Below are 25,196 nucleotides of genomic sequence, written 5' to 3'. Positions count from 1 at the left end.
AAAAAAAAAACGGATATTGCAGAGCGGCCCCTGCGAGACTCGAACTCGCAGCCTAATGTTTTCCGCGCTCCACATGCGCCGTGCACAGACGGAGTTGTGACGAAGCGACAAGTTGCATTAACTCTACCATTGAGCTAAGAGGCCGTTGGTCTACAGTATAGTACAAGGCAAACATTTCTTGGATAGCCCCGTGATTGCTTGTCAGAGTTCGTTCCGTGCCTGCAACTCCTGGTCAGATCTTAGTGTATTTTTCTAACAAGACATTACTGGCTGAATGCTGGCACTTAGCTGTGTAGCAGGCGAACCTGGACGAACAAGCACCAGCCTCCGATTTCTTCCTACAACCCTGTATCATCTAACTGCGCATCAGCGTGCAGGCGAACAGCAGCCGGAATTCCGCAAGCCCATACTTCCTCAGACGAAAGGATGCCGGCGGTTTCTGTCATGGTGTTCGGGGAAGACCATTGCACCACATTGTCTAGGAAGGAGTTGCAAGATGGAGGATCCATCTAGTTATTTGTGTTGGCTAGAGAAAAGTCCTGGCCGATCCATGACGGCTCAATCCCTAGTAGAGCTACGATAAGACACCGAAGACCCCTATTCTCTTATCGACAAGACAAGAACAGCAGCGTCTAGGGGTGATTAGACGCGCTCTCCTCTCAATAGCATGGCTGGGCGCCATTGTATCTCGTTCCAATCATAAAAACCCACATCAGGGAAAAATGCTAATGACGAAGTGGCCTTTGCCATGCGTAACCTATCTGTGCTGGTCACCAGTTTATGAAGGTCTCGAATTGGGTGGTACCTCCGGGCTACTAATACGCCGTGAAAGTGCTTCTGCGCTCAAAGGCACAGCACGGAAGCACTGTTGACTCGTCCAGCTTGATTTGGACTTATTCATCTCATATAAGAATGCATCCAAACTTAAATTCCCGGGTATCTATAGGTGTATCTGTATCTGTGTATATATGTCAAGAAATATAAACTCTATGCCTTCTCCGTCTGCCGTCCCTTCCGCATAGACGGAAGGAAAAACGCAGGATACACGACGGTAAGGGCGCCCACTCCCAGCGCGATCATCCTATCACATATGTTAGCCATGCTTAATCACTACCAGAGCGCATTTGGGCGAGGACGGCATACATTCCATCCAACACCAGAAACTCGTCTTCCTTCTGCATCAGGGGATTACCCCATCCACCGGCCATCTCGGGGATACTGTCAACAAGAGCATCGTTAGCAATCATCACAACGATGCGCATCCAACAACAAGGCAAAATGAAGCTGCCTACCGATAGATACACCGAATCAACACGGTGAAGTACGCAAAGATCTCCGCATAGATAACCAGTCGAATATGCTTCACTCCCTCCACGTTAAGATCACCACCCAAACCAGGCCCGTGCCGGACGACCCGAATGAAAAACTCCAGCGCGATCAGCCCGCACACCGACATAGTCGCCACCTGGAACGCGATACCAGCGATGATGATATCGTCTCCAACCTGCAGGAGGGTCTGGTCCGTCTTGCCGGCGGCGGCGGCGACACCACCTCCGGCCGCTTGGAGGACGAGGGACCCGACGTCACAGCTAATGAAAAGCCAGGTGAAGAGGCGCGGTTTGAGGCGCGAGTACTGCGGCCCCAGCGAGAGGACGATGTGCTTGAGGGTGAGGTAGATGCCTGCGGCGACGAAGGTGGGCGCCAGCACGAGGCAAACGATCTGTAGCTTGAACGCGTTCTCGTTCCACGGATTGTAATGCATTTGTATGCGCCCGATATACCCGGCCAGCTCCATGAAGGCGCCGATGACCATCGCGGTCGTCAGCGTCCAGGCGCGAAAGTAGATGCCGAAACCCAGCTGGAAGACGCCCAGGATGCCGTAGAAGACCGCGAAGAAAATGTTGCCGCCGAGGTTGGGGTAGTAGCCGTAGGTGGTCGCCTCGACGGGGCATTCTAGCGAGACTTTTTCGCAAGTGCCGTAACTCATGGTGATGGTTCTGAAGAGTTTCGCCGATATTGAGGTAGGGAACTTTCTGCTGGATTAAGTCTATGTGATCGTATTCAAAAATTGAAAATCAACAAGAACAGAATGAGAGAATGCAAAATTCTACCGACAACACGATGAAGGAATAACCGTTATGATAAGCAAAAGAACGACAAAGAAGAAAGGAAGAGATGGACGTGTTGTCTCCGACAAGGATTCATGCTCGTAATCTGGAGGCCTGAGGGGAGATCAGACCTATTTTAATACGGGGAATTGTTTAAATTGGTTCCTTAACCCCGATTGGGTGGCGTTTTGATGACTGGTGGATCGATCCATGAAATCAAGAGAAACGTGGTCGATAGCCACGGTAATTGGGTCGCTTTCGTTCTCGTTCTCGTTCTCGTTCTCGCAAGGCCCCACAAGCGGGGAGAACCGATTGACTTTTTCGACCTCATCTTCGGCTAATTCAGGTCAACACGCATTAATCAGCGTTGTCGCGTCTAGGTTCCAAGGGTCAAGAAGTTGTGGGAAGTAACGTGATCTCAAATGTCTTCACAAGCGGCGATATCTGCATTAGATAGCGCAGCAAACGGGGCAACTGCATATGACAGCTGGGACAGATGGCCAGTCCGTTCGAAGACCTCCGCCTCGATATGCATGAAGGCTAATTTAACATTAGCGAATCCAACGCTTCCTCCTTCTTCAGCCATAAATTCTTCATGCCGGATTGATTGCGTTGCTGTTTTGTTGATGACAATAACCTAATAAGATCCGGACGCAGATGGTATCCAAGAGCAAATCCCCTAACAGACATCGATCACTCCTTCTCACTTGCACCAGCTTCTACCTCGTTATCTGTGTTTGTCAGGTCTGTCAAGTCTGTCAAGTCCATTCCTCTGACGTGGTTAATGGTTCGACAACATACCTGACCGTCTAGGTCTGAAGGAAAGAACATAGAAGATAGCCGCAGTGTACATGGACACAACAATAGTCTGCCCTAGACATTCCGTCACCAGGAGTTCTGTCCATCCATCCTCGTAACCATCCCACACTATACCAACTATATCGACAGCCCCAATCAATGCGTACCCCATCAGTGCGATGACTATGCTGTAGCTAAGCCCAGCCATCCGGACGCAGAACCAGACACTGAACGCTGGTGGAGCTGAGTGGAACAATCTGCGCCAAAAGGGGGCCCATCCCGGCGACGGAGGAAGCGAGGACAGAATATCTGGCATCTTGTTGGATAAGATGTCGAAGAGTATCGGGAGAGGTCCTGTAAGCATGTACTGTATGGTGATAGCAGTGCCGATCCAGAAAAGAGACGACAAGACCGTCTGAAAGTTCCCCATGGCGTAGTTAGGTCACAGAACTCTTTTTCGACTCCGATATTGTCAGTTCTCGGAAGGGATGATATAAAATGGATGATGAGGGTAATCGATGCGAGCTACGGCTGCTGGCACACTGCGTATGTGAATGAAGGACGTTGAAGGGTTTTCAAGAATGCCTCTTCTTCTTGTAAGGCTGATCTCCGACCATACTCCGATGTTGAGTACCCACAGCAGGATACATAGCTGCGCTGTGCGGGGAATTGGGACGAAACCTAACAAATCCCCATTGAAAGCTTGGCTGAGGCTCTGAGCTAAAGTCAATAGTTCAAGAGATTCAGGGGTTGGACAATTCAGTGATGAAGCTGACTATTTGATTGAATCGTTGTTTACAGTCGACCCACTGCTCTCAGATGTGGGTCGGCTCGCTCCCAGCGTGGGCGGGTATGGAATAACGATTCTGAGCTCACTGCTGAGCTAGAAGACAGCATGCATTAAAGGATAAAAGAATGAGCCTAGTATACTGAGGATGGATGGGGCCTTATGTGCTGAGCCTGAATTGTTTGATCTCTGACAGTACAAGCCAATGCTGTAATGAGAATGTCATACTCAAGCAGTGGCTTGTTTTACTAGTGGCCGTAGTGGGTAACCTTCCAGAACTGCCAGGGTGATAAGTCTGGCGCACGTGACCTCTACCGGCTTTCCCCGACGTGTCTCGCTCTCTCTCCCCACGTGGGAGAATCACCGTTGATTTATCTTCCTCAGCAACCCCGTCGAAATGGAAGATGCCGCCTCGGAGGACCCATACAAAGTCACGCAATGGCTGTGACCAGTGTAAAAAGCGCCGAGTCAAGGTACGTTGCGTTTTTCTTCCCATGCCTTTCGGATGTGCCTGCCAACTCAATGCACTGCGCCACAACTCCGGACCTCTAATGTTCAAGTATAGTGCGATGAACAAGGCCCACCTTGCTCGAACTGCACAAGCCGCGAGCTCAAGTGTACATACTTTAAGGCCCCAACAACTCGAAGCACCATCAGTTCACCATCTACCAGCTCTATACCTGCTTCAGTCCCGTCCGTCAAAGGATCATCCCCCGAAATCGCAAGTCACAGCCGGACTTTATCCCGGTATGGCAGCTCTGCTCCGCCGAAGTTTGGTAGCACACGAGAGCTGGAGTTGATGCACAAATACGCCACGGAGACCTATCAGAGTCTGTGCAATGAGCCAGTAGACCACTACACCTGGCAGACTGTCATCGCGCGAAAAGCTTTCCAGCATGACTTCCTCATGAGTGGGTTGCTTGCTGTCGCCTCGCTGCATATCGCTGCCACCATGGACCCACCGGAGGCTCTGTCCTATATTGACACCGCATTGGAGTATCATGACCGAGCATTTGCTCCGTTCCGGCACGCAATAGACAACCTGACTCCTGCCAATTGCGATGCTGTCTTTGCGCACTCGGTTATTACCACAGTCATTGGCATTGCCCTGCCTCGGCTATCTTCTGACAGCCAGGAGACTAACACAATGACCGAGAACATCATCGTCGTTTTCGAGTTGCTTCATGGTGTTAGCAAGATATACACACTCAGTCGCGACCATCTGTCCACGCAACTAGTCACTTCTCGAAAAGGATTCTGGGAAACGCAACTCTCAATCCTCGACGCCGAGACTGAGACCGCCTTCGATAGACTGACTAGCTTGAGCCACGCCATGCAGGACAGCATTAGTGAAGAGCAATATCGCATTATCGATGGAGCGATCGCACTTCTGAGGCGCTGCTTCTGTAGATACAACCATGCTCGCGATATAGCATCCGTTCTAGGATGGCTTGCGATGGCTAGCAAGGAGTTTGTGCATGCATTGAGGTGTCGTCAGCCTCTTGCGCTACTCGTTCTCATGCATTGGGGAGCACTTCTAATGGAGCTTGATGGTAAAGTGTGGTGGGCCAAGAACTCGGGCAGGGCGCTGGTTTCTGAGCTACTAAGTGCTCTTCGTCCTTGTGATACACAGTGGGAGGGTGCTTTGCAGTGGCCAGAACGGAAGATTAGAGCTTGATCTCGACTGCAATCGACGCAGTCTACTCTTCAACAGCACTGCATTAGACTTTTGCATGGCCTGTGCCTGCTTGGAACCGAAACCGAAGCACTACCCACAGCTACTAGACCAAAGTGAATCATCACGACATAACATCACGGACAGCCCAAACTAAAGCTTTACTGACCGCAACACTCGCTCCCATGCGTCTGTGGCCCGTTGCTTATTGATTCTGTCTGCATCATGTTGACATGCTGCCAAACTCAACGGACCACCAAGCTGTTTTAACCAGAATGACCGACCGCAATCAAACAACCAATTGCGTGAACCAACCTTGACCAGGTCCGCAAGGAAACACTGCGGCGTAGCTCGATCTTTCACAAAAAGTACCGTCGGTAAAGCATGTCGCATGCCTTCTGGGGCGTACATATCCGCCAATTGCATAATTCCGTCTAGCGTCGTCTTCACATATAGCTGCGATCCACTATGAATAACCCCTCGCGTACCCGCAACCGCGTGAAGAAGACATGCATTCGCCACAAGGTCAACCGGCATCTCATCCAACGTATTCGCACCACTATCATAGCCCTCAGCCGCGTGCCAGGTCTGCATTTCGCCATGTGTCATCAGAAATAGCGAGGCGAATCTCTTCAACGGGATGGAATTCTCCGGCGCATAATGCGGATACGGATCCCTGACTGCAGGACCAAAGATTGTCGGACGCACCAGCAACATGGGCAGCGTGGGGAACCGTTTCAGCATCAGCCGTTCCATCAAATACTTCGCATGGGTATAGGATGACGAGAAGTGCTCGGCGTACGCGGAGCCTTCGCCTCTGAGGATTGCCGCTAGTAGCTCCTCCGGATCATCCTCCTTACCCTTCCCCCCCACCTCCACCCCAACGGAGTACAGCTTCTCCGCCACGTGCCCATCCGGCAAGAAACTGTTCACATACGCCGTCGACACTTGCACGAAGAGCTTCAACCTGCGGAACCGCGAGGCGATCTTCGCCATCTCCAACGACGGGAGACAGTTGTTCTCCACCGCCTCCGCAACGTCCGCGTCCAGGGTGATTTTGGCAGCCGCGTGGATCACCAGCGTGACCTGCTGGCGCAGCTCATCCATCACCGCCGCATCGATCCCAAAGTCCGGCTTCGTCATGTCCCCCACCACGAAATGAATTTTTCGGGAGTGGAGGACCGGCTGCGTCTGCACGGGCATCGCCTTCTTCCACTTCTGGATCGCGAGGTCCGGGGACCCTCGGATCAGGACGTAGATCTTGTGAGTAGGGACCTGCACCGCGAGTTTGTAGAGGAGCACGGCGCCCAGCGCGCCGGTGCTCCCGGTGAGGAAGACGGTGTGTTTCTCGAATAAGGTTGCATAGCCTCTGCGTTTGATCTCTTCCTCGTGCAGTGAGGGGGTGGAAAGGAGGGCGAGGGACATCAGGGGCTTTTCCGATTGTGTATATCTCGTTGCGCTGTATATCGCGTAATCCGCTGTCTCTGTGATAGAGCAATGTGCAATGATAACTACTGATGCAGTATCCGCAACTTTTGGACGCCAGCAGCTTTCGCGATGCTAGAGCCCTCCTTCTGTGCATTATGCAGCTACCACAATACAATGAACAGAATCCAGTGATTCCTTGCTGCAACCGAGTCAGTCAAGTAGACTTTTAAAAAGAACCGAAGGGAGGTCGCACAAGCCCATACACTCTCCACCTTGTAGAGCGACCGACCTACATAAAAGCATGTTGCAGCTACCTCGTCGCTAGTTAGGTAGTCATGTGTAAGACCAACAAAACCAATCCCGCACCCTTCCCTCTCCTTCCTATTCCACTCTCTTTCTTTTCACATGCATGACCATTAAATAAACTGTACGCACATGCTTCAACCCCAACCAGCCTCTTTCCCGATGCTTGCTATACACAGAGATCAGAGTTTCTGGTCCAGCTTGGCTACTGCATTTAGAGAGAGTCTCAACCCTGCTCAGACTAATCATCGTGGACATCCTTCTCCATATCAGAGTGTCGAGTATCCGAGGTGAACGCCCCCCAAACCCAAACCCCTAGCCTACTACATACCATGAAAAGAATCAGGTTTCGATCCTCATACAAGAAGCTAGGGACATGAGCTTACAATATACCTCCCCATCTGCCTTATCCACATCGTATCTTCCTGGAATGTTCCTGCGAGGTCTAGTTCGGGGTCAAGGCCAGACAATTCATCGGTAAACAAGATAATGCCAGCGTTTGGCCAAGTGATTTCAAGATATAAGGATACGCCCGTGGCTCGCTACGTGCAACCATTGCGCGTTCCGTGCGGGAGGGCGAGGAGAGCTATGGTCGAGGGGGATAAGGGCAGGGTCCTCACAATATGGGTGCATCTCATGTGAAGAGCGCACATGTGTGACGTGGGCTACATGTACTATGGGGAGCTCACCCGAGGTTGACGTGGGTTGTTGTTTGTGCGTCTGGTTTCTATTCCCTTCTACCCTTCGGGTTTAGGGGTACAGGATACCGGGCATAAGGCATATTACTAAAGGGAAAAAAAGAACTACTCGATCGGGATCTGGTGCCTTGCGGTGGGAAACTCGGAACTCGGTTGCTTTGTATATATGTGTGTGTGGATAATGGAACAGGTTGCGGTCACCCTCGATTCTTATACACTCTAAGATAACTATAGTACATACCCGTCGTTACCCCTTCTGGACGACTCACTGAACAAATAATCCAGATCATATACCTACTGGCGGACCAAGTCACGAACAGCCGCCCCAGTTGCTACGAGAATGAATGCCCCGCTTTCGTAAAGCAGAAAAAAAAAAAAAAAAAAAAAAAAAAACCAGGGCGAAAGTCAGAGGAGACATAGATACACACATACATCGACACATACATACAGCATCATATGAAGTAAATTGGGGAAAAGCCAGCGAAACCCTCTTGAGACCGGTCTAGCCAGCCCGGTCCAGAGTCATCTGAAATGATTATGTATACTTTAGAAGGAAAGAAGAGATGTGAAATGGTTTAGGAGGTTTTGTTTCCACCCCCGCCGCACCAACACCGGCCATCTCCTTCGCGCTCGACCTGAACAAGGATGTCCATGTCTTTCTCGCGAAGATAGTTGACTGTGCGTTGGCGGACGTCTTCGAGGTCAGCGCCGCGGGAAGCGATAACATGGATCACGCCAAGAAGTTTGAGGTTATGGCTGTCGTGGGAGTGATCGTGGTGGTCATGGCTGTGGGAATGGGTGTGGCTGCCGTGATCGTGGCTGTGGCCATGGGCATGATTGTGGGAGGGGGAGTGAGAGTGCGAGTGAGAGTGATCACTGCCATGACCATGGCTGTGGGAGTGCGAATGGTTGTGATCATGATCATGGTCATGACCGTGACGCTGGCTATGGCCGTGGGAGTGACTGTGGCCATGATCATGGCCATGGTGGTGGTGATGTCCAGAAGACTCCTTCCCTGTGTCGTCCAGCCAAAATCGAGGTACTGTGTACCCGACAACTCCTCGGAGAGTACTGACCCCGGCTAGGGCTTCGCGGACATTGTACTCCACATCAGCCGGTAATGCCAGTAACAGTGTCTTCGCTGTGCTGCTGACGAGCGGGACTGCCGAGGCAAAAATCAAGATTGCGATCAAGCACGATGCGATGGGATCATACCCTGGCCAGCCAGAGTAGTGGACTAGAATGGTAGAGATCACCACAGCCACAGATCCCAGCGTATCGGCGAGAATATGTAAAAAGATGCCGTGCATGTTTTCGTTACCATGCGAGTGTCCGTGACCATGGTCGTGTCCGTGTGCATGTCCATGGTCGAAGGCCATGATTCCGACGAGGTTCACTAGTAGACCCGCAATGCTGACAACGAGAAGCTCACCAATGCGATGCATTTGGCTGCCCGAAGACAGTCTCTCCACCGCTTCATAGATAATTTCAATACTAATGATCCTGCATGCCGTTAGTCGTAGGTCACAGACTCAACAGTTCGCGTTGCTCACATGAGGAAGATGCCGTTGGCAAAACCAGACAGCGTGTCCACTTTTCCATAGCCGTAGGGGAATCTCGAACTCGGAGGCCATTTGCTCATGACAGCAGCACAAAGACCAACGACTAAAGCAAGGCAGTCAAAGAACATGTGAATACTATCGCTGAGCAGCCCCAGGGACCCAGTCAAGAAGCCATATGCCAATTGAACCAGCATGAAGCTGAAGTTAAGGCTGAAGAGAGTTAGCAATGGTGAAACATAGAAGAGTGGTACGAAAACTCACCACATGAAGTAGAAAATGCGTCGCGAATCGCTTTCCTTGAGAATACTGTACAGAAGCGGATACGATTCGCTGTGGTGGAGGATAAACTTTGTAATTTTGGAAGCATCGGCAGATGAATGGCTGTGCTGCTCATGAACATGCGAATGCGCAGAATGGCGCAGATTTTTTCCATCAAAACGAACTGCAAGGTAGGAGACGAGCGAAACGATAATCCGAGAGACATAGATGACCTGAGCGTTGTCCTGTAGAGGAGGCGAGGAGAAGAGGGCAGCGCTACCCGTCCCAAGAACGAGGCCTAGTTTATACGATGACTGTAGATGCGAAGGGGCAACAGCAAATAAACTGATTGCAAATGCACCAGAGGCGGCAAGGTGGTACATCACGTCAGTGACCTCAAACGAGAGGTTTCCAGAAACAACAACTGTGACAAGTGTCAGAGACAAGCCTGACAAAACAGCCAATACAGAATCATTAGCTGAAGTAGCGCCTGCACCGGACTCTGATAGCGGCTTCTTGGACGATGCAGGCGTAGAGAGGTCAACATCAACCGACTTGGTCCCTGAGAGGGGAGGACGGAGTACAAAGACGGACACAAGCAACGAAGCGTAACCGAAGAAAGGATGATCATCCCAGGTTGCATTCAAGCCCAAGAAACTCAACACGATGACCGCGACAAGAACGGCACCGCTTGCCTTCTTTTGACTGAATCGAAATTGGCCACTGCTGTGGGTTCCATTCCCCTGAAGAAGCGTAGGAACTCCAGAGGCTACTGCAAGGAGCAAGCTGAAAGCCACCAGGAAGCCTCCAATCTTCAGACCAGCATATATGGGCAAAGCAAGAGAAGCCGCCTGCAGGAGTGCCATCCTTGCCGTGCTTGAATCCACCGAGGGAAGTGCAGAAGCGGAGTCGGATCCTCCCCGCTGTGCCGATCGCACGATCTGTCCGCATCCATATAGTATCAGTGTAACTGCTGTCAGCATGGCGGTCTTCCGTTCGACTTGTTCTAATTTGCCGATACCAGAGGCGACCGCGTCAGGATCGTCTGAGATTCTTTGTTGTATCTTCCAATGCGCATGGTGTTGGTAATACCAGGAAAGGGCGATCCATGGCAGAGCCAGAAGGGGTCCAGCGATAGCATCTTGACTTCTCAAATTGTTATTACGGGCTGGGAGAGCGCGAATGGGGAACTCACAATGTATTTGGTCCAGACTCGGCTGATGCATTCAGCACTTGAGCACCAATTGGCCCTGCAGCGCTATCTTTCTTCGTGTGATGTGCATGGTTGCAAGAAGAGGCGGGGTGCTCATGAGTAGATGCTTCCCAGACGCTATGATTCGATGCATGGGAGTTTGTATGGTGATGAGCATGTCCGGCAGAGTCTCCAGAGTTGACATTGGGAAATACAGGGCCGATCACAGGTTGTGGGGGCTGTTGATTTGCTGAAGACAGGTCGAAAGAGGAGGCCGAAATGGAAACTGGCCCGTGCGACCTGCGAGATGATCGCGAACGGTGACCACGAGAATGCCCAAGCCCATGGTTCGGAGGAGCTGTTTCCACGATAGATACGGGTGTCCCGGCCGACATTGTGTCTGTTTCGCTGCGCTATGCACGATCGTTGCCAGTGTCCAGCCAACAGCCGGAGGGGGTTCGTGAGAGGCCGGTGCTGGAGCCGAGGTTTCCAGGGAACAGCTGCCTAGAAGCAGAACAATTGAGCTTTAAGAGCTCAGCAAAAATGATAGGTCGGAAGATGAAAGCAAAAGATGCAGCATAGCGCCCGTGCAAAGGGAATGAATGGAAGAAAAAGGAGCGACCGCGAAGGGCGCTTGTGGCGATCTTAGAACGATGATGATGATGATGGACGAATAGCCCCCAGATAGCGGCGCGACGATCGGCCGGCGGTGATAACGAGCGCCACGTGATTAGCTTTTCAGCTGGGGTCCATCTTGGTCGTTGCCTGACATTTCAGGTACACACGGCAAATCGAGTGTATGGAAAGAGTAATCAATCATTCCCCAATGCTTTACTATAATTTAACTTATGAGGGGATGATCCGGGGTAAGAGAGATAAAGCTCCAGCTAGACTGAAAGATAATCAGAGGAGTAAATGCCGGAGATACTTAATTGGTCCAGTGGCATGTAACCTATCAATGCGAGCCGCGCGCCTGTTGTCAATTTGCCCGATTTGTTTATTCTGACGCGACCGGCGAGTGTGTTTCTGTGTGTGCCGTGCCTCCGTTCTCCGGTGTGGGGTTCCGTTCATCGGCCCAGGATTCCTCCTGCGGCCAGCTTGCCCCCAGAGCTCTCTGGATTTCTTTCTTCCATTGTCGTGCAGGATCAGGATCAATAGACATACCTCTGCTGGCTAAGAGATACAAAGCTGAGACCTCTATTGATCGCGCGTCACTCACTTGATTCACTATTGCCGTGCATGATGCTGGATCATCTGTCATCGACTTCATAACCGCCCCAAGAGCTTGATCCGTCGTCACCATGCTCGCAACTCTCATCAGCATCGCCTTTTACGCATCTACAGCGCTCACGCTGGCAATCATTCTCCTCTCCCCATCAAGATATACACCCCAACTTGCCTCCGAAAGCGATGGCTCCGACAAACCAAAGACAACCGTCCAAGTTCTTGTGCTAGGGGACATCGGTCGCAGCCCGCGCATGCAGTACCATGCGCTCAGCGTAGCGAGAGGCGGAGGCCAAGTGGATATCATCGGCTACCATGGTGCGCAAAGATGATCAGATCGCAGTCGCATACCTCGAAACTAATACACAGCCTCTTCAGAATCGGAAGTCCATCCCGAAATCACCGCCCACCCCCGAATCTCCATTGTCGCGCTCCCCCCGCACCCGACCTTCCTCCAAACAAGCAACAAGCTCCTCTTCCTCCTCTTCGGACCCCTCAAAGTGCTATTCCAGATCGGCTGTCTCTGGTGGATTCTCGCCTACCGAACCAAGCCCGCCAAATGGCTTCTCGTCCAAGTCAGTCACCCCTCATCACCTACCTACCATACCTATCGTCCTTGCTAACCTCAACCCATTCCCCACGACAGAACCCCCCCTCCATCCCCACCCTCGCCATCGCCACCCTCACCAGCCTCCTCCGCCAGACCAGCCTGATAATTGACTGGCACAACTTCGGCTACACGATCCTGGCCCTCAAGCTCGGCGACGCCCACCCGCTCGTCCGCCTCTCCCAGCGCTACGAGCGCTTCTTCGGCCAATACGCGACGGCGCACCTCTGCGTCACCAACGCGATGGCCACCGTCCTCGCACGAGACTTCGGAATCCGTCGCGCCCCAATCTTCCCTCTCCACGACCGGCCCGCCGACCACTTCCAGCCGATCCCCGACCCCGCCGCTCGCGCCGCCTTTCTCCGCTCCCTCCCACAGACCGAGCCCGTGCGCCCGCTCCTCGCGACCAACGCCCTCCGCGTCCTGGTCAGCTCCACCTCCTGGACCGCGGACGAGGACTTCTCTGTGCTCATCGACGCCCTGTGCCGATACTCCGCGCTGGCGCGGCAGCAGCAGAGAAGCCCCTCAGAACTCCCCGCCATCCTGGCGATCATCACGGGCAAAGGACCCCAGAAGGAGATGTATCTCCGGCGCATTCGGGAGCTGGAAGCAGCGGGGAGGCTGGAGAAGGTGACGATCTGCACCGCGTGGCTGAGCATGGAGGACTACGCGCGCCTGCTGGCGTCGGCGTCGCTGGGCGTCAGCCTGCACACCAGCAGCAGTGGCGTGGATCTGCCCATGAAGGTCGTGGACATGTTTGGTGCCGGTCTGCCGGTGGTCGGGTGGAATCGGTTCGAGGCGTGGCCCGAACTCGTGACGGAGGGGGTCAATGGGCGTGGGTTCGGGAGCTCGGAGGAGCTGGTGGGCCATCTCGTCGAGCTGTTCGGGGACGATGCGAAGCTGGAACGTCTGCGGGACGGGGCTCGCAGGGAGAGTGCCCGGCGTTGGGATGATGAGTGGAATCCCGTGGCGGGGAAGCTGCTGGGGCTGTATTAGTGCCCATTACCGATAAAATCAATACATATAGCAATTTATCCCTTCTTCAGCGAGCGACTGGTTGAGAAAAGCATTGACTTGTTGTTAAGTATTTACTGAGCTATCTACCGGTAACTAACACTACGGACGGAACTTCCCGCCGCAGAAGGTGCACGTATCGAACATGTCAAATAGCCGTTGACAAGAGCGCTGGAGATCCGCGTCTGACGAGTCCATGTCGTCCTCGTTCAAATACTCTTTCCCGCAGCCGGAACAGAATTTGGACACCCCGGGGTCTTGGATCGCTAGTGACGTCAAGCCACACCGCACTGCGTTCGGGAAAGGGGCTGTCAGTTTGTGATGTGCAGGATAGCATACGCGTTCTTCTGGGTGTGCTACATACCGAAGAGGTGGCCCGCGGCGCATTGCGCTTCCTGGTTTGAATACCAAGCAAGGCTGGCATCGCAGATCTCGCATCTCTCGAATAGAGGGCTGCCGGGCCCGCTGAGCTCATCGGCTGACTTGGCATTCACCGTGCTCTTGGAGGTGGAGCATTTGGAGATCTCCTCGGTCAGATCTGCGCCCGTGATGGTCGCGAGTCTGATGAGGACCTGGCGGGCTTGCGCCATGATCTCCTCGTTGGCGCAGTCGACTATAGCGGAGCACGCTGCTGCGTATAATACTTTGCCAGACAGCGGTGGCCTGTCGCCTTCTTCGTCTTGGGAATGTAGAATGTGCCGTAGGGCCGCATCGCGCCGTGCACTGAGGGCGTCAGGGCCAGAGGCAGAGTCCGGGTCCGATGTTGCTGTTGGCCCGCTGGGGAGCTCGTCTGCGACTTCACCGATGGCCGTGGAGAAGGTTACTATCACTCGGTCTTCGGCGGCTGTGCGGTATTCGATGACGTCTCCGGGGTGGAGCGTGGTAGCGCTCGCAACGATGCCTTTGCATGAGGTCAGACCCCAGATCCTGGCCACGGCGAGACCTCCGAAATCTCGATTGAAGTCGAACTGTTCCCGCATATCGTCGATTTGGTTTTTCCAGGGGGCCTTGGAGATTGACAGATCTTCCTGTTTAGGAGAAAATTGTTTCGTTATTGCATAGCCTCCACCTGTTCCTACGTGCAGCGCGAGATTCTGAGATTCAGGCTCTCGTGTGACAGTCATGGCTTTCTCGTGTCAGCGTGGGCGAGTGTGGTTGACAGGATATCGCTCACATGATATTGGATCCCAATGCCTTGGGGCTTCGGACTGGATCTCTGTCGCCGTGTCCTCATAGAATGGTAGGTGTTGTAACTCGATATGTGCGGATTTCTGCTCATTTCCTTCATATGCCGAGTGAGGCATGGTGATAAGAGCGAGGCCCCCGAAGACACCTGCAGCCAAAGAAAGACTTTGCGCATTATCCTGGTGTGGTTGTTAATCGAGTAATATGTCCCTGTAAGATGTTGTCTTACCAGACTGATCCATTCAATAGGACCGGTGAAACGAAGATCTTCCATTTTCTTGCCAGTCGCTGAAGCGTTCTCTTCGGACTTGGCCACTGGCTCGGGAGGCAGACCCACGTCTGCTCCGTACTTGAGACATGCTGGGTCAACTTTTAATCTGAGAACCCTCAATTTTGTGCCGTACACAACGGCCAGATTCCCTATCGCGTGACCGGCAGTTGAGCTTTGCGCCTGTCCGTCTTCACCCGGAAAGATCCATGGGCCCCAGCTCATTGATGATACAATGGCTTTGGATTGTAGAGTAGCAGCAAAGAGCGATGATGGCTGAGCCTCAGGATAGCTCACGAAGGGATTATTCAAGGAAGTCAAGGCAAGCACATCAGCTGTATACCTTGGACTTTGCACTGCTACCAAGCTTCGTACTCGGAGGAAGATCACATCCTTAGAGTCATTTGCCACTGATAACAGGTGATGGCCCCAGCGATTCTCGACGCCGAAAATTGCTAGTGAATCCGCATCTTGCTCCGCGATAGGTACTTTCAGAGGCGATGACCACGAAAAAGACCGAATGTATGATTTCCGCAGAGCCAAGCCCTCATCCTGGATCTGGGGTTGGAAGTGCAGTTTCAGGGAATCATTGACGATGGCTACGCGCGTCCATTTCCCTTGGATCCCGACAGGCTCATAGAGGGAAAGCAGCAGATTGGAGGTGAAGACTGCGAGCACACAGCGCCGGAACTTTGCGAGTCCTGGAGGGGACCAGGCCAGACCTACCACGGTGCTAAGGGACTGCTCGCCGCCAAGCGAGAAATTGTCACGCTTCTGGGGATAGATTGTCGGCCATTCGCTTTCACTGAAAACATTGACCCTGAACCGATTGGAATGCCAGTCGTTGATGGCTTTTTGCACAGGGCCCTGCTCAGCTTTTTCATTGGCCGTCTTGGGGGTCTGTTCGCAGTTAGCAAATCATTCGTAAAGGCTCGATAGGATGGGCAAGCGACTGACCAGGACTTGGACGTATTCACCCGCACCGATGGCCAATTCCCCGTCTGCCGACCAGGCCAGGCAATCCGAGCAGGAGGGGAATAACGGTAATTCCAACGGTCCTAGCATCTCGAAACGGCGATGGTAATCAACAACTTCTCATGATTGTGATATAGAAACTTCAAAGTGTGTCAGATATATCACAGAGCATTGGGTCAATGACCGGCACTGCTTGACATCCCTTTGATTGCTGGAATGCAGTGTCCAGCTATAGCATTGTATGGCAGGACGAATCTATAGTTGTTCCTGCTTCGGGTTAGTCCAATGTGGGCGGGAAGGAGAAAGATTGCACTGTACACTACATGCGCAATCACGTGCAGTGGGCCGAGCCTGTGGCCGGCGGGCTGCATGCTATGCTTCCCAATCAAGCGGGCGGTGAGAGCATCCTTGATGAGCTCACAGGTCTGACTTCTGGATAAGCATTAGGTAATTCAAATGGCATGAGCACACCATCCCTATTGTGGTTAGTTCTGCAGGCTGAATCAACGGTCAGTGAGTGACTGGCCTGACAAAACTAACAAACACTCACTGTGACTAGCAGCGAGGATCAACGCCCGCCATCCCATCCTCCCGCTCCGACTATCGTCCGTTCGTTCTCCTCTTTCCGAACTCCATCCGACCAATTCTCCACTGTCTTCAACTCCTCGTTGTCTTGCCCTCAAGTTTCGGCCTGAGATCTCTCATCCTCTTCGCCTCATCTTTCACCCACATCGCCCACCCCTCTGCCACCCATCCGCGATCTTCGCCACCTGCAGTCATACACCCTGACTTGTTCTTGAACCATCTTCCGATAGCTCCTCCTTCATCGCTAATACCCCGCCACAATGTCGACCTCTGCCCGTCGTCGCCTTATGCGCGATTTCAAGGTATGTAGCTGTCCGCCGCGTTAGTGCCTATGTCCCTTGCGTTGAAATGGGTCTCTTATCACAACTCTCGCCTCAAGCTTTTTACCGACCAAGGCCGAGCTACATTAGCTAATAGCTATGCTTCATTTTAGCGTATGCAAACCGACCCTCCTGCTGGAGTTTCCGCATCTCCTGTAGCAGACAATGTCATGACCTGGTGAGTAATCCTAATCATCTTGATTTTCTCTCCCGCAGTAGAGTCTTGAGTCTGACAACCCCTCCAGGAATGCGGTCATTATCGGCCCCGCTGATACGCCCTTTGAGGACGGCACATTCCGGCTCGTGATGCACTTCGAGGAGCAGTACCCCAACAAGCCTCCAGGCGTCAAATTCATCAGCCAGATGTTCCATCCCAATGTCTACGGCACGGGGGAGCTCTGCTTGGACATCCTACAGAACCGTTGGAGCCCAACCTATGACGTGGCCGCGATTCTTACCAGTATTCAGAGGTAAGGACTCTTCTCTGCCTTGCTTACTCCCAATCCATCACGACGCGGGAATAAAACGATGCTAACGATCGCTTTCCTGTCTATAGCTTGCTCAACGACCCGAACACCTCATCCCCCGCCAATGTAGAAGCCTCGAACCTATACAAAGATAACCGCAAGGAGTACATCAAGCGGGTGCGCGAAACAGTCGAGAAGAGCTGGGAAGATTAGAGACGAGAGAGGAGGGGAGACGACTATGATATATTACTATACGCGGGTTTGGATCTCTTGGGTTCATGGCGATGTTGACAATGTCTTGCTTGCCCTGTGTTCCACTTGGGCTTGGTGCCCGAGGCATTGATCATGCTCTTGTGGAAATGCAAGGGCAGCGAACCTAAGGGACTTGCACCCCGTTGATGACGTGCACAGCGTGGGGTTTTGGCGCCTGGTTTCATCTTGATCTGTTCTTCTTATCGTGATCTCCCATTGGTAATTATGAATAGCTGCATCGGTTTCATGTTTATGTTCATGTTGTTTGTTGTTTCACTTGAATGCACTCGACTTTGGTGTCTCCTTGCTCATTGCCGCTACTGCATGTCAGATACTCGGCCCGACAATTCGGCTGCTTTGAATTCTTTTAAATTTGAGTTTCCATCACAGACCGTCTGCCAGCGATTCCAGCTCCTTCATGATGTAGTCTCACCCCAACATTCTCGCCTCGGCAAAGTTGCGCAGCGGAGCTAAAGCATTCCAATGAAGTAATGAAGTTGGCAGGCGAATGCCAGGCAGGATTTGGTTTGGGTAGAGAAAGTCGAGCTCGGTAACTTTAGTTATTGCAAGGGACAGACAGTCCCTCCCTCAATGCCCGATAAGAATGCAAAACTTCTTCAGACTTCTTAGGCAGAGATGACCCCACGTCACGAGCATAGGTGGTTGACTGTGTTGTACATTGCATTGCCTTCTGAAACACAAAATTGGGAGATGCCAGTTCGTGGTTCTGACCGCCCGGCCTACTCGTAATTGCACGTGGACCCCTGACCCAAACAGTAGGTAGTTTAGTCTACCGTCTACCTTAGTCTGTCCCGTCCCGTCCGTCCGTTCTGTCCATCTACTTACTCTCCGCTCTCCATCTCCCAAGCCCGTTCTCTCATTACCTACCTACCTTCTTGTGATTTGAACGAACCCCTCCCCCATTTTCGCAACACCCCCTCCCCCTCTGGGGTTCCTTGTTCCTTTTTCTTTCTCTTTGTCATTCACATCCTTTCCCTCTTCATCGGCCTCACCTTGAGTCCGGGTCAGAGTGATCATGGCGTACGTTTGTTTTGGCTCTTGCTGCTCCCCTCTCCCCCCCCCTGTTCACCGCTTCAACCCACCTCGTGGGCAACTCTCACAATGCGCACGCGGCAACGAGAACCAAAACTGATGGAATTTTCGGCTTGACAGGTCATCTGGCCCCAACGGCCCCAACACCATTAAGGGTGCGCATTCTCCATCTCCCTCTGTTTTTGTGTTTATCGCCCTCTTATTCTTCTGCTTGAAGGGGAAACCATAGTGTCCACTAAGCTAACCGCTCCGCGACACAGTGGTTGCGAGATTCCGACCGCAGAACAAAGTCGAATTGGCATCCGGGGGTGAACCGATCGTCGAATTCGAGAATGAGCAATCATGTGTTGTCAACGTGAGTCCTCCTGTTCAGGTGAACGTTTTGAGTTGGCCCTCAGCCATTCTCCCTTTGCACCCTCTCTTCCGAAGAGCAAGAGTGCGGGGGAAGTGAGAGGAGGGAGGGGTTATGTTCCCAGTGTCGCTAAATCCCGGCTTTTCGCGCATGTCAACAGTCCCGAGAAGGCTCTGGAGCCTTTACCTTCGATCAAGTGTTCCCTATGGATTCGAAGCAACAGGATGTCTTCAACTTCTCGATCCGACCGACTGTGGATGACATCCTGAACGGCTATAACGGCACGGTTTTCGCGTACGGTCAGACGGGTGCGGGAAAGTCGTATACGATGATGGGCTCCGACATCGACGACGACATCGGCAAGGGTATCATTCCGCGCATTGTCGAGCAGATCTTCGCCAGCATCCTCACCAGTCCTAGTAACATCGAGTACACGGTGCGGGTCAGTTACATGGAGATCTACATGGAGCGGATTCGCGACTTGCTCGTACCGCAGAACGATAACCTGCCGGTTCACGAGGAGAAATCTCGTGGTGTCTACGTCAAGGGCCTGCTGGAGGTCTATGTGTCTAGCGTCCAGGAGGTGTACGAGGTGATGCGCCGGGGTGGTGCGGCCAGAGCGGTGGCGGCGACCAACATGAACCAGGAGTCCTCTCGGTCGCATTCCATCTTCGTCATTACCGTTACACAGAAGAATCTGGAGACCGGATCGGCCAAGAGTGGTCAGCTCTTCTTGGTCGATCTGGCGGGTAGTGAGAAGGTCGGTAAGACCGGTGCGAGTGGCCAGACTCTCGAGGAAGCGAAGAAGATCAACAAGAGTTTGAGTGCTCTGGGTATGGTCATCAACGCGCTGACGGACGGCAAATCGACGCACATTCCCTACCGTGATTCCAAGCTCACTCGAATTCTGCAAGAGAGTTTGGGAGGTAACTCGCGGACAACCTTGATCATTAACTGCTCGCCCAGTAGCTACAACGATGCGGAAACCATCTCGACCCTGCGATTCGGTGTGCGCGCCAAGGCTATTAAGAACAAGGCGAAGGTGAATGCGGAGCTCAGCCCGGCGGAATTGAAGCAGCTCCTCCGCAAGGCCCAGAGTCAAGTCACCAACTTCGAGACCTATATCTCCGCGCTGGAGACGGAAGTTCATGTCTGGCGCAGTGGTGAAGCAGTTCCCAAGGATCGTTGGACTCCATCAAGAGGTTCGGAAGTCGTCAGTGCGGCTAAGGCTGAGGCTCGTGCCCCTCGACCTGGCACTCCCTCTCGCTTCCAGGACATTCCCCGCTCAGAGACTCCCCGTCCCGACTCCAGACTAGGGGATCGATCCAGCACACCAAGCCTGGTTCTTGAGAAGGATGAGCGAGAAGAGTTCCTGAGACGGGAGAACGAGCTGCAAGATCAGATCGCGGAGAAAGAGTCTCACATTGCTAGCATTGAGCGGGGCCTGCGCGAGGCTCGGGAGGAGTTGAAGAGCATGAAGGAGAATACCGCACGCTCAGGTAAGGACAACGACAAGCTCACCACCGAGGTGAATGAGCTTCGTATGCAATTGGAGAAGGTATCATATGAGAGCAAGGAAGCTTCCATCACCATGGACAGTCTGCGCGAAGCCAATTCGGAATTGACCACTGAGTTGGACGACGTGAAGCAGCAGTTGCTCGACGTACGGATGAAGGCCAAGGAGACCAGCGCTGCGTTGGATGAGAAGGAAAAGAAGAAGGCCGAAAAGATGGCGAAGATGATGGCGGGCTTTGACCTGGGCGGAGATGTGTTCTCCGACAACGAACGGAAGCTCCAGGAGCTGCTGTCGCGCGTGGACGAACTGCACAAGATCAGCGAAGCCGGGGAGACGATTGCGCCCGACGACCTGCTGGAGCTGCGCACTAGTCTGCAGGAGACCCAGGGATTCATCCGCCAGGCTGAGCTTACGATGAATGACCGGGGCGAGCTAAGCGAGCTGCAGGACAGCCGCAGGGCGGAAGTTGAGCAGAAGCTGGCGACTCTCGAGCGGGAATACGAGACCCTTCTGGAACGGAACCTGGGCGAGGGCGACGTGGAGGAGATCCGGGAGCGGTTGGAGAAGGTGTACGTCACGCGCAAGGAGGAGGAGATGCAGGCCGTCACGGACTTGCGCAGCGAGATTGCACGCAAGGACGAAGAATTAGGCAAGCTGCGCCAGTCCCTTGCCGACTCGCAGACCCGGGTGTCGACCAACGGCGCAGCGGGCAAGAACCTGCAGCAGCAGATCGCCGACTTCGACGCCATGAAGAAGTCCCTGATGCGGGATCTGCAGAACCGCTGCGAGCGGGTGGTCGAGCTCGAGATATCGCTGGATGATGCTCGGGAGCAGTACAACAACGTCCTCCGCTCCTCGAACAACCGGGCGCAGCAGAAGAAGATGGCGTTCCTGGAGCGCAACCTTGAGCAGCTGACTCACGTGCAGCGCCAGCTGGTCGAGCAGAACAGCAGCCTGAAGAAGGAGGTCGCCATCGCGGAGCGAAAGCTGATCGCCCGGAATGAGCGGATTGCCAGCTTGGAGAGCCTGCTCCAGGAGAGCCAGGAGAAACTCACCCAAGCGAACCACCGGTAGGGAATTCTCTCGGCTAAACCCCGTATAGGACAAGAGCTCAAGCTAACCACGCACCTCACCCAAAACAGCTTCGAAGCCCAACTCACCGCCGTGAAGGAGCGCCTCGAGGCCGCGAAGCAGGGCTCGACCCGCGGACTCCCCAGCATGGACGCCAGCGGCGGCTTCAACTTCAGCGGCTCCCGAATCGCCAAGCCACTCCGCGGCGGCGGCGGAGGAAATGAGAGCAGTGCTCCCGTAGCCGGCGTCCAGTCGCAGGAGACTGGCGCCAAGCGCACGAGCTGGTTCTTCGATAGACGATGATATCTCACGATTTTTCTTTTTCATTGTGTATTATCTTTCTCATTCTCCGAAAATACTTTTTCTGTCGCATCGTGTGTGAAGCCGAAAGGAATGAAGCCCACCTCGTGTTTTCTTTTTTCGCCCTCTCGTATTGACTGGGGAAGATATCCCAACCATTCTCTCTTTTTTTTTTTTTTTTTTTTTTGTCTAACTGTGAGGCATGAGGCATGATTACATATGATATCTTTCTCTGTTCTTGTGCTTCTTGCCTTGCCTTGCTTTACTTGATCTTGAAAGTTGCGGGGAGATATTTTTGATTCTCTGTTTAGATGGAAATCTCATACCCCCCCTCGGCCCCCTCGCCGCCCTACAGTACCTCTACCTACCTCCTTCCCACCTCTATCTATACCCATCCCATCCCACTATCACCGCTCTCTGTTTCATAAGGATTCGCCCTACGGACGATAGATGGATAGCCCGTTGTGTCTGGATGACAAACATGGCCGGATCCCGATTCCCCTCTTGTGTGCATGACGATGCAAGATAGAAACAGAACTCAGAAATGTTGTTGCCGTTCCATGTAGAAAAACATCCATCCTCTCAAGCGGAATCGCGTTTTGAGATATCGGGACCATCACGTTCAGGAAACCCTCCAAGAGGAGTGGGTGGGTTGTCATTCAAGGTCGAGATTCCCCTACATCCTTATGGTTTCCTGATACTGGGATTACCACAATAATAACCAGGCCGCGGGTGATGATGGTCATGAAAGATCGCAATGTTTGCATGATAGGCTAAGCGAGCAATGGGGTCTGGAAGTGTAAGTTAACGTTATTTACAAATCGCCTTCCCTTCCCTACCCTACCCTACCCTCGAAACTGCTTCTGGGGATCTATCCGGGTATGCAGCACTAGCACCAGCACCAGCACCAGCACCAGCAACAGCACCAGCAACCACAATAAACAATAGTAACACCAACAAACCCGTACATACAGAAGGAAAAGCCCCCGGAAAGCGAAAAAAAAAAAAAGGAAAGAAAAGAAACCAAGCACATAACCAGCCGCCCGCATTCCACAATACAGAGGATATCTGAACCTAAGAAAGCAAGAACCATGATACAGAAGGAAGAACGAGAATACCATCGAATTTCAGAAGGAGAGAGAGAAAGGGAGAGAGGGAGAGAAACTGAGCAATAACGCTGACTATGACGTACCCTCCCACCCGCATCCTAATTGGGACTGTCTTGGATGTTGATAACTTGAAACAAATACAACACACACACAAAAAAAAAGATCCCATAAATGTCCCGCACACATCATAACGCAAGCACAAACATATTCGTAGGGAATCCTTGGCGAAATAGCAACAACAAGAAAAGAAGAAAATGAAAATACATGTATCACGTAACGTAACGTAGAGCTCCCCACATCGCAGACACGACACAGCTAAAAACAGGCAGGCATAAACAGAAAAAAGCGAGAACGGGTAAGCGCCGGTTTCACCGAGTGGAGAGAGAGAGAGAGAGAGAGAGAAAGAAGAAAACAACATGCGAAGGGACTGGCTCTATACCAACCCATCATACAGCGAGAGGGCGCTCACGATCGTCTCGTCCCGTTTGCTCCCCTCCTTGAACTCCTCCATGTCCAGGCTCCCGTTCTCGTCCTTGTCCATCATGCGGAAGATCTTGCGCACCCGTTTCTCGGGGGTGTCTTCGTCCTCGGGGAGTTTGACCATCGAGCCGACCTGTTTGGCCGGAAGTTCGTCAGTTCGGGAGGGTATGGTACGGGGTTGAATCCGAGGAAGGGATGGAACAGCCCGTGCCAGGAGTACAGGTAAGGCCGGGGGAGCGGGGCAAACGCACCATCTTATAGATTGCCTCCACGATCGCCAACATCTCATCGTACGTGATCTTCCCGTCGCCGTCGATGTCGTACAGCTGGAACGCCCAGTCCAGCTTATCCTCCATCTTGCCCCGGGAGGTCACCGACAGGGCACAGATGAACTCCTTGAAGTCGATCATCCCGCTGTTGTCCGAGTCGAACACCCGGAACACGTAGTTCGCGAACGAGGACGGGTCGCCGAAGGGGAAGAACTGGCGGTAGATCTTCTGAAATTCTTCCTTGGTGAGGGTGCCCGACGGGCAGTCTTTGAGGAAGCCTGGTTTCCCGAGAAAGTTAGCTCTTGACTCTTTTCGGTTCTGCGTATCGCGAGTGCCTCTTTTCCGCAGGCGGTTCTTGGCTTTGCGTCTTGAGCTGCTGCTGGTGGGTTGTTGGGCTCGCTCGCAAGTCATATGCCGCATGTGTGTATAGATCCGACGGGAAAAAGGAACTCACCTTTATACCATTGCTGCAGTTCCTTCTTATCGAAATGTGTCGCCTTTTGGAGTTCGTCCAGCTGAGCGGGGGAGAGCTTCGACTGTCTGCAGTGGGAAGGATCTCTGATGTTAGCCTTTACTGTAGTTTGCGGGTAATGTGATAACATGAGTACATGTTTGGGACGAGGGAGAGAGAGGGCCGCCGCGCGGCAGCGGATAAGAGTTCGACCGGGGTGAGGGGGGAATTCATGCAAGAGGTTTTGCAGAGCATGGGGTGCGCAGAGGACTAGTAGACAGATCTAGTCTGGGTTTATTCCATGAAGAGAAAAATCCCAAGAGATGCATCTGCGACATAAGGCCCGAAACCATTGTATCGCGCCCTTGCTTGCGTCTCCATGTTTCTGCCCGCCTCTTGAACGGCGACGCGGGGCAACTGGGGAAGCGCATCACTTACGACTTGCCCATTGTCAACTATGCGTACACCACAGTGTCGATTTTGGTGATATATGAGGGTAGGAGAGGGGTGCGTCAGGGATGCGTGTGCGGGATGGACGGCGCAGCGAAGGACGAGAGAAGACACGGAGTTTCGGATAGCGCGGGGTAAAACAAGTGGCGGTGGTGGGACCGATAAGAGGGAAGAAAAGGGACCGAGGCTGCTGGTGGAGGAGAGTATAGTGGTAATCGTGTAAGTCTAGTGTAGTGTAGTGTAGGGTGTAGTCGAGTGACGTCGCGAAATAGCAGGATGATTTAGAAAGAACAGAACACGAGCGAGACGAGGGAGGGAACAAATGAAGAGGAATCCGACTTAATTAGAAATGGGTTAAGTTAGACTAAGAGGAAAAGTAGTGGCGACGCCCGAGGGATCGAATCGGTGATGCTTCCTTCATAGCCCCGAGCCGCCGGTC

The 25,196-nt window shown here is 52.9% G+C and overlaps 10 protein-coding genes and 1 non-coding gene across 11 annotated transcripts; 4 read left to right on the top strand and 7 right to left on the bottom strand.

Moving 5' to 3' along the window:
• Positions 1–24: 24 nt before the first annotated feature.
• Positions 25–144, bottom strand: BO86DRAFT_t14. The gene has a single exon. It is a non-coding gene; the product is annotated as a tRNA-OTHER (tRNA).
• An 843-nt stretch (positions 145–987) lies between these two features.
• On the bottom strand, positions 988–1,987 carry BO86DRAFT_301271 (RTA1 domain-containing protein; the record flags this gene model as incomplete). Its single annotated transcript, XM_025667481.1, has 3 exons — positions 988–1,081; positions 1,144–1,218; positions 1,293–1,987. 3 exons carry the CDS (start codon positions 1,985–1,987, stop codon positions 988–990), a joined length of 864 nt encoding a protein of 287 aa, XP_025532857.1.
• Positions 1,988–2,798: 811 nt separating this feature from the next.
• BO86DRAFT_74910 (uncharacterized protein) lies at positions 2,799–3,560 on the bottom strand. The gene is made up of 3 exons (XM_025677636.1): positions 3,046–3,560; positions 2,910–2,981; positions 2,799–2,854 (listed from the first exon to the last, which is right to left on the bottom strand). Exons 1-3 carry the CDS (start codon positions 3,334–3,336, stop codon positions 2,849–2,851), a joined length of 369 nt encoding a protein of 122 aa, XP_025532856.1. The 5' UTR covers positions 3,337–3,560; the 3' UTR covers positions 2,799–2,848.
• A 503-nt stretch (positions 3,561–4,063) lies between these two features.
• Positions 4,064–5,371, top strand: BO86DRAFT_352145 (Zn(II)2Cys6 transcription factor domain-containing protein; the record flags this gene model as incomplete). Its single annotated transcript, XM_025669465.1, has 2 exons — positions 4,064–4,166; positions 4,259–5,371. Exons 1-2 carry the CDS (start codon positions 4,098–4,100, stop codon positions 5,369–5,371), a joined length of 1,182 nt encoding a protein of 393 aa, XP_025532855.1. The 5' UTR covers positions 4,064–4,097.
• A 75-nt stretch (positions 5,372–5,446) lies between these two features.
• Positions 5,447–6,875, bottom strand: BO86DRAFT_74814 (fatty acyl-CoA reductase). The gene has a single exon (XM_025677635.1). It carries the CDS (start codon positions 6,791–6,793, stop codon positions 5,522–5,524), a length of 1,272 nt encoding a protein of 423 aa, XP_025532854.1. The 5' UTR covers positions 6,794–6,875; the 3' UTR covers positions 5,447–5,521.
• Positions 6,876–8,163: 1,288 nt separating this feature from the next.
• BO86DRAFT_444740 (metal cation transporter MSC2) lies at positions 8,164–11,470 on the bottom strand. The gene is made up of 4 exons (XM_025676402.1): positions 10,813–11,470; positions 9,621–10,763; positions 9,351–9,569; positions 8,164–9,300 (listed from the first exon to the last, which is right to left on the bottom strand). Exons 1-4 carry the CDS (start codon positions 11,202–11,204, stop codon positions 8,373–8,375), a joined length of 2,682 nt encoding a protein of 893 aa, XP_025532853.1. The 5' UTR covers positions 11,205–11,470; the 3' UTR covers positions 8,164–8,372.
• A 404-nt stretch (positions 11,471–11,874) lies between these two features.
• BO86DRAFT_352138 (chitobiosyldiphosphodolichol beta-1,4 mannosyltransferase) lies at positions 11,875–13,668 on the top strand. The gene is made up of 3 exons (XM_025669464.1): positions 11,875–12,351; positions 12,412–12,608; positions 12,680–13,668. The coding sequence occupies exons 1-3, from the start codon at positions 12,111–12,113 to the stop codon at positions 13,634–13,636; spliced, it is 1,395 nt and encodes a 464-aa protein (XP_025532852.1). The 5' UTR covers positions 11,875–12,110; the 3' UTR covers positions 13,637–13,668.
• Positions 13,669–13,746: 78 nt separating this feature from the next.
• Positions 13,747–16,322, bottom strand: BO86DRAFT_405857 (uncharacterized protein). The gene is made up of 5 exons (XM_025674131.1): positions 16,065–16,322; positions 15,069–16,007; positions 14,829–15,018; positions 14,019–14,780; positions 13,747–13,944 (listed from the first exon to the last, which is right to left on the bottom strand). The coding sequence occupies exons 1-5, from the start codon at positions 16,170–16,172 to the stop codon at positions 13,757–13,759; spliced, it is 2,187 nt and encodes a 728-aa protein (XP_025532851.1). The 5' UTR covers positions 16,173–16,322; the 3' UTR covers positions 13,747–13,756.
• Positions 16,323–16,631: 309 nt separating this feature from the next.
• Positions 16,632–18,090, top strand: ubc2 (E2 ubiquitin-conjugating protein RAD6). The gene is made up of 4 exons (XM_025670994.1): positions 16,632–16,969; positions 17,101–17,165; positions 17,233–17,457; positions 17,544–18,090. The coding sequence occupies exons 1-4, from the start codon at positions 16,928–16,930 to the stop codon at positions 17,665–17,667; spliced, it is 456 nt and encodes a 151-aa protein (XP_025532850.1). The 5' UTR covers positions 16,632–16,927; the 3' UTR covers positions 17,668–18,090.
• Positions 18,091–18,574: 484 nt separating this feature from the next.
• On the top strand, positions 18,575–22,155 carry BO86DRAFT_328699 (putative kinesin family protein (KinA)). The gene is made up of 5 exons (XM_025668647.1): positions 18,575–18,747; positions 18,880–18,914; positions 19,020–19,114; positions 19,272–21,697; positions 21,770–22,155. The coding sequence occupies exons 1-5, from the start codon at positions 18,743–18,745 to the stop codon at positions 21,999–22,001; spliced, it is 2,793 nt and encodes a 930-aa protein (XP_025532849.1). The 5' UTR covers positions 18,575–18,742; the 3' UTR covers positions 22,002–22,155.
• Positions 22,156–23,603: 1,448 nt separating this feature from the next.
• On the bottom strand, positions 23,604–25,093 carry BO86DRAFT_384938 (EF-hand). Its single transcript, XM_025670993.1, has 3 exons — positions 24,746–25,093; positions 24,311–24,396; positions 23,604–24,134 (listed from the first exon to the last, which is right to left on the bottom strand). Exons 1-3 carry the CDS (start codon positions 24,754–24,756, stop codon positions 23,740–23,742), a joined length of 492 nt encoding a protein of 163 aa, XP_025532848.1. The 5' UTR covers positions 24,757–25,093; the 3' UTR covers positions 23,604–23,739.
• Between the last annotated feature and the right edge of the window lie 103 nt (positions 25,094–25,196).

This window comes from Aspergillus japonicus (genome assembly GCF_003184785.1).
Source record: "Aspergillus japonicus CBS 114.51 unplaced genomic scaffold BO86scaffold_2, whole genome shotgun sequence".
Classification (NCBI taxonomy): Eukaryota; Fungi; Ascomycota; class Eurotiomycetes; order Eurotiales; family Aspergillaceae; genus Aspergillus; species Aspergillus japonicus.
The sequence above is the reverse complement of the archived record's forward strand: the minus strand, read 5'-3'. Positions and strand labels throughout refer to the sequence as shown.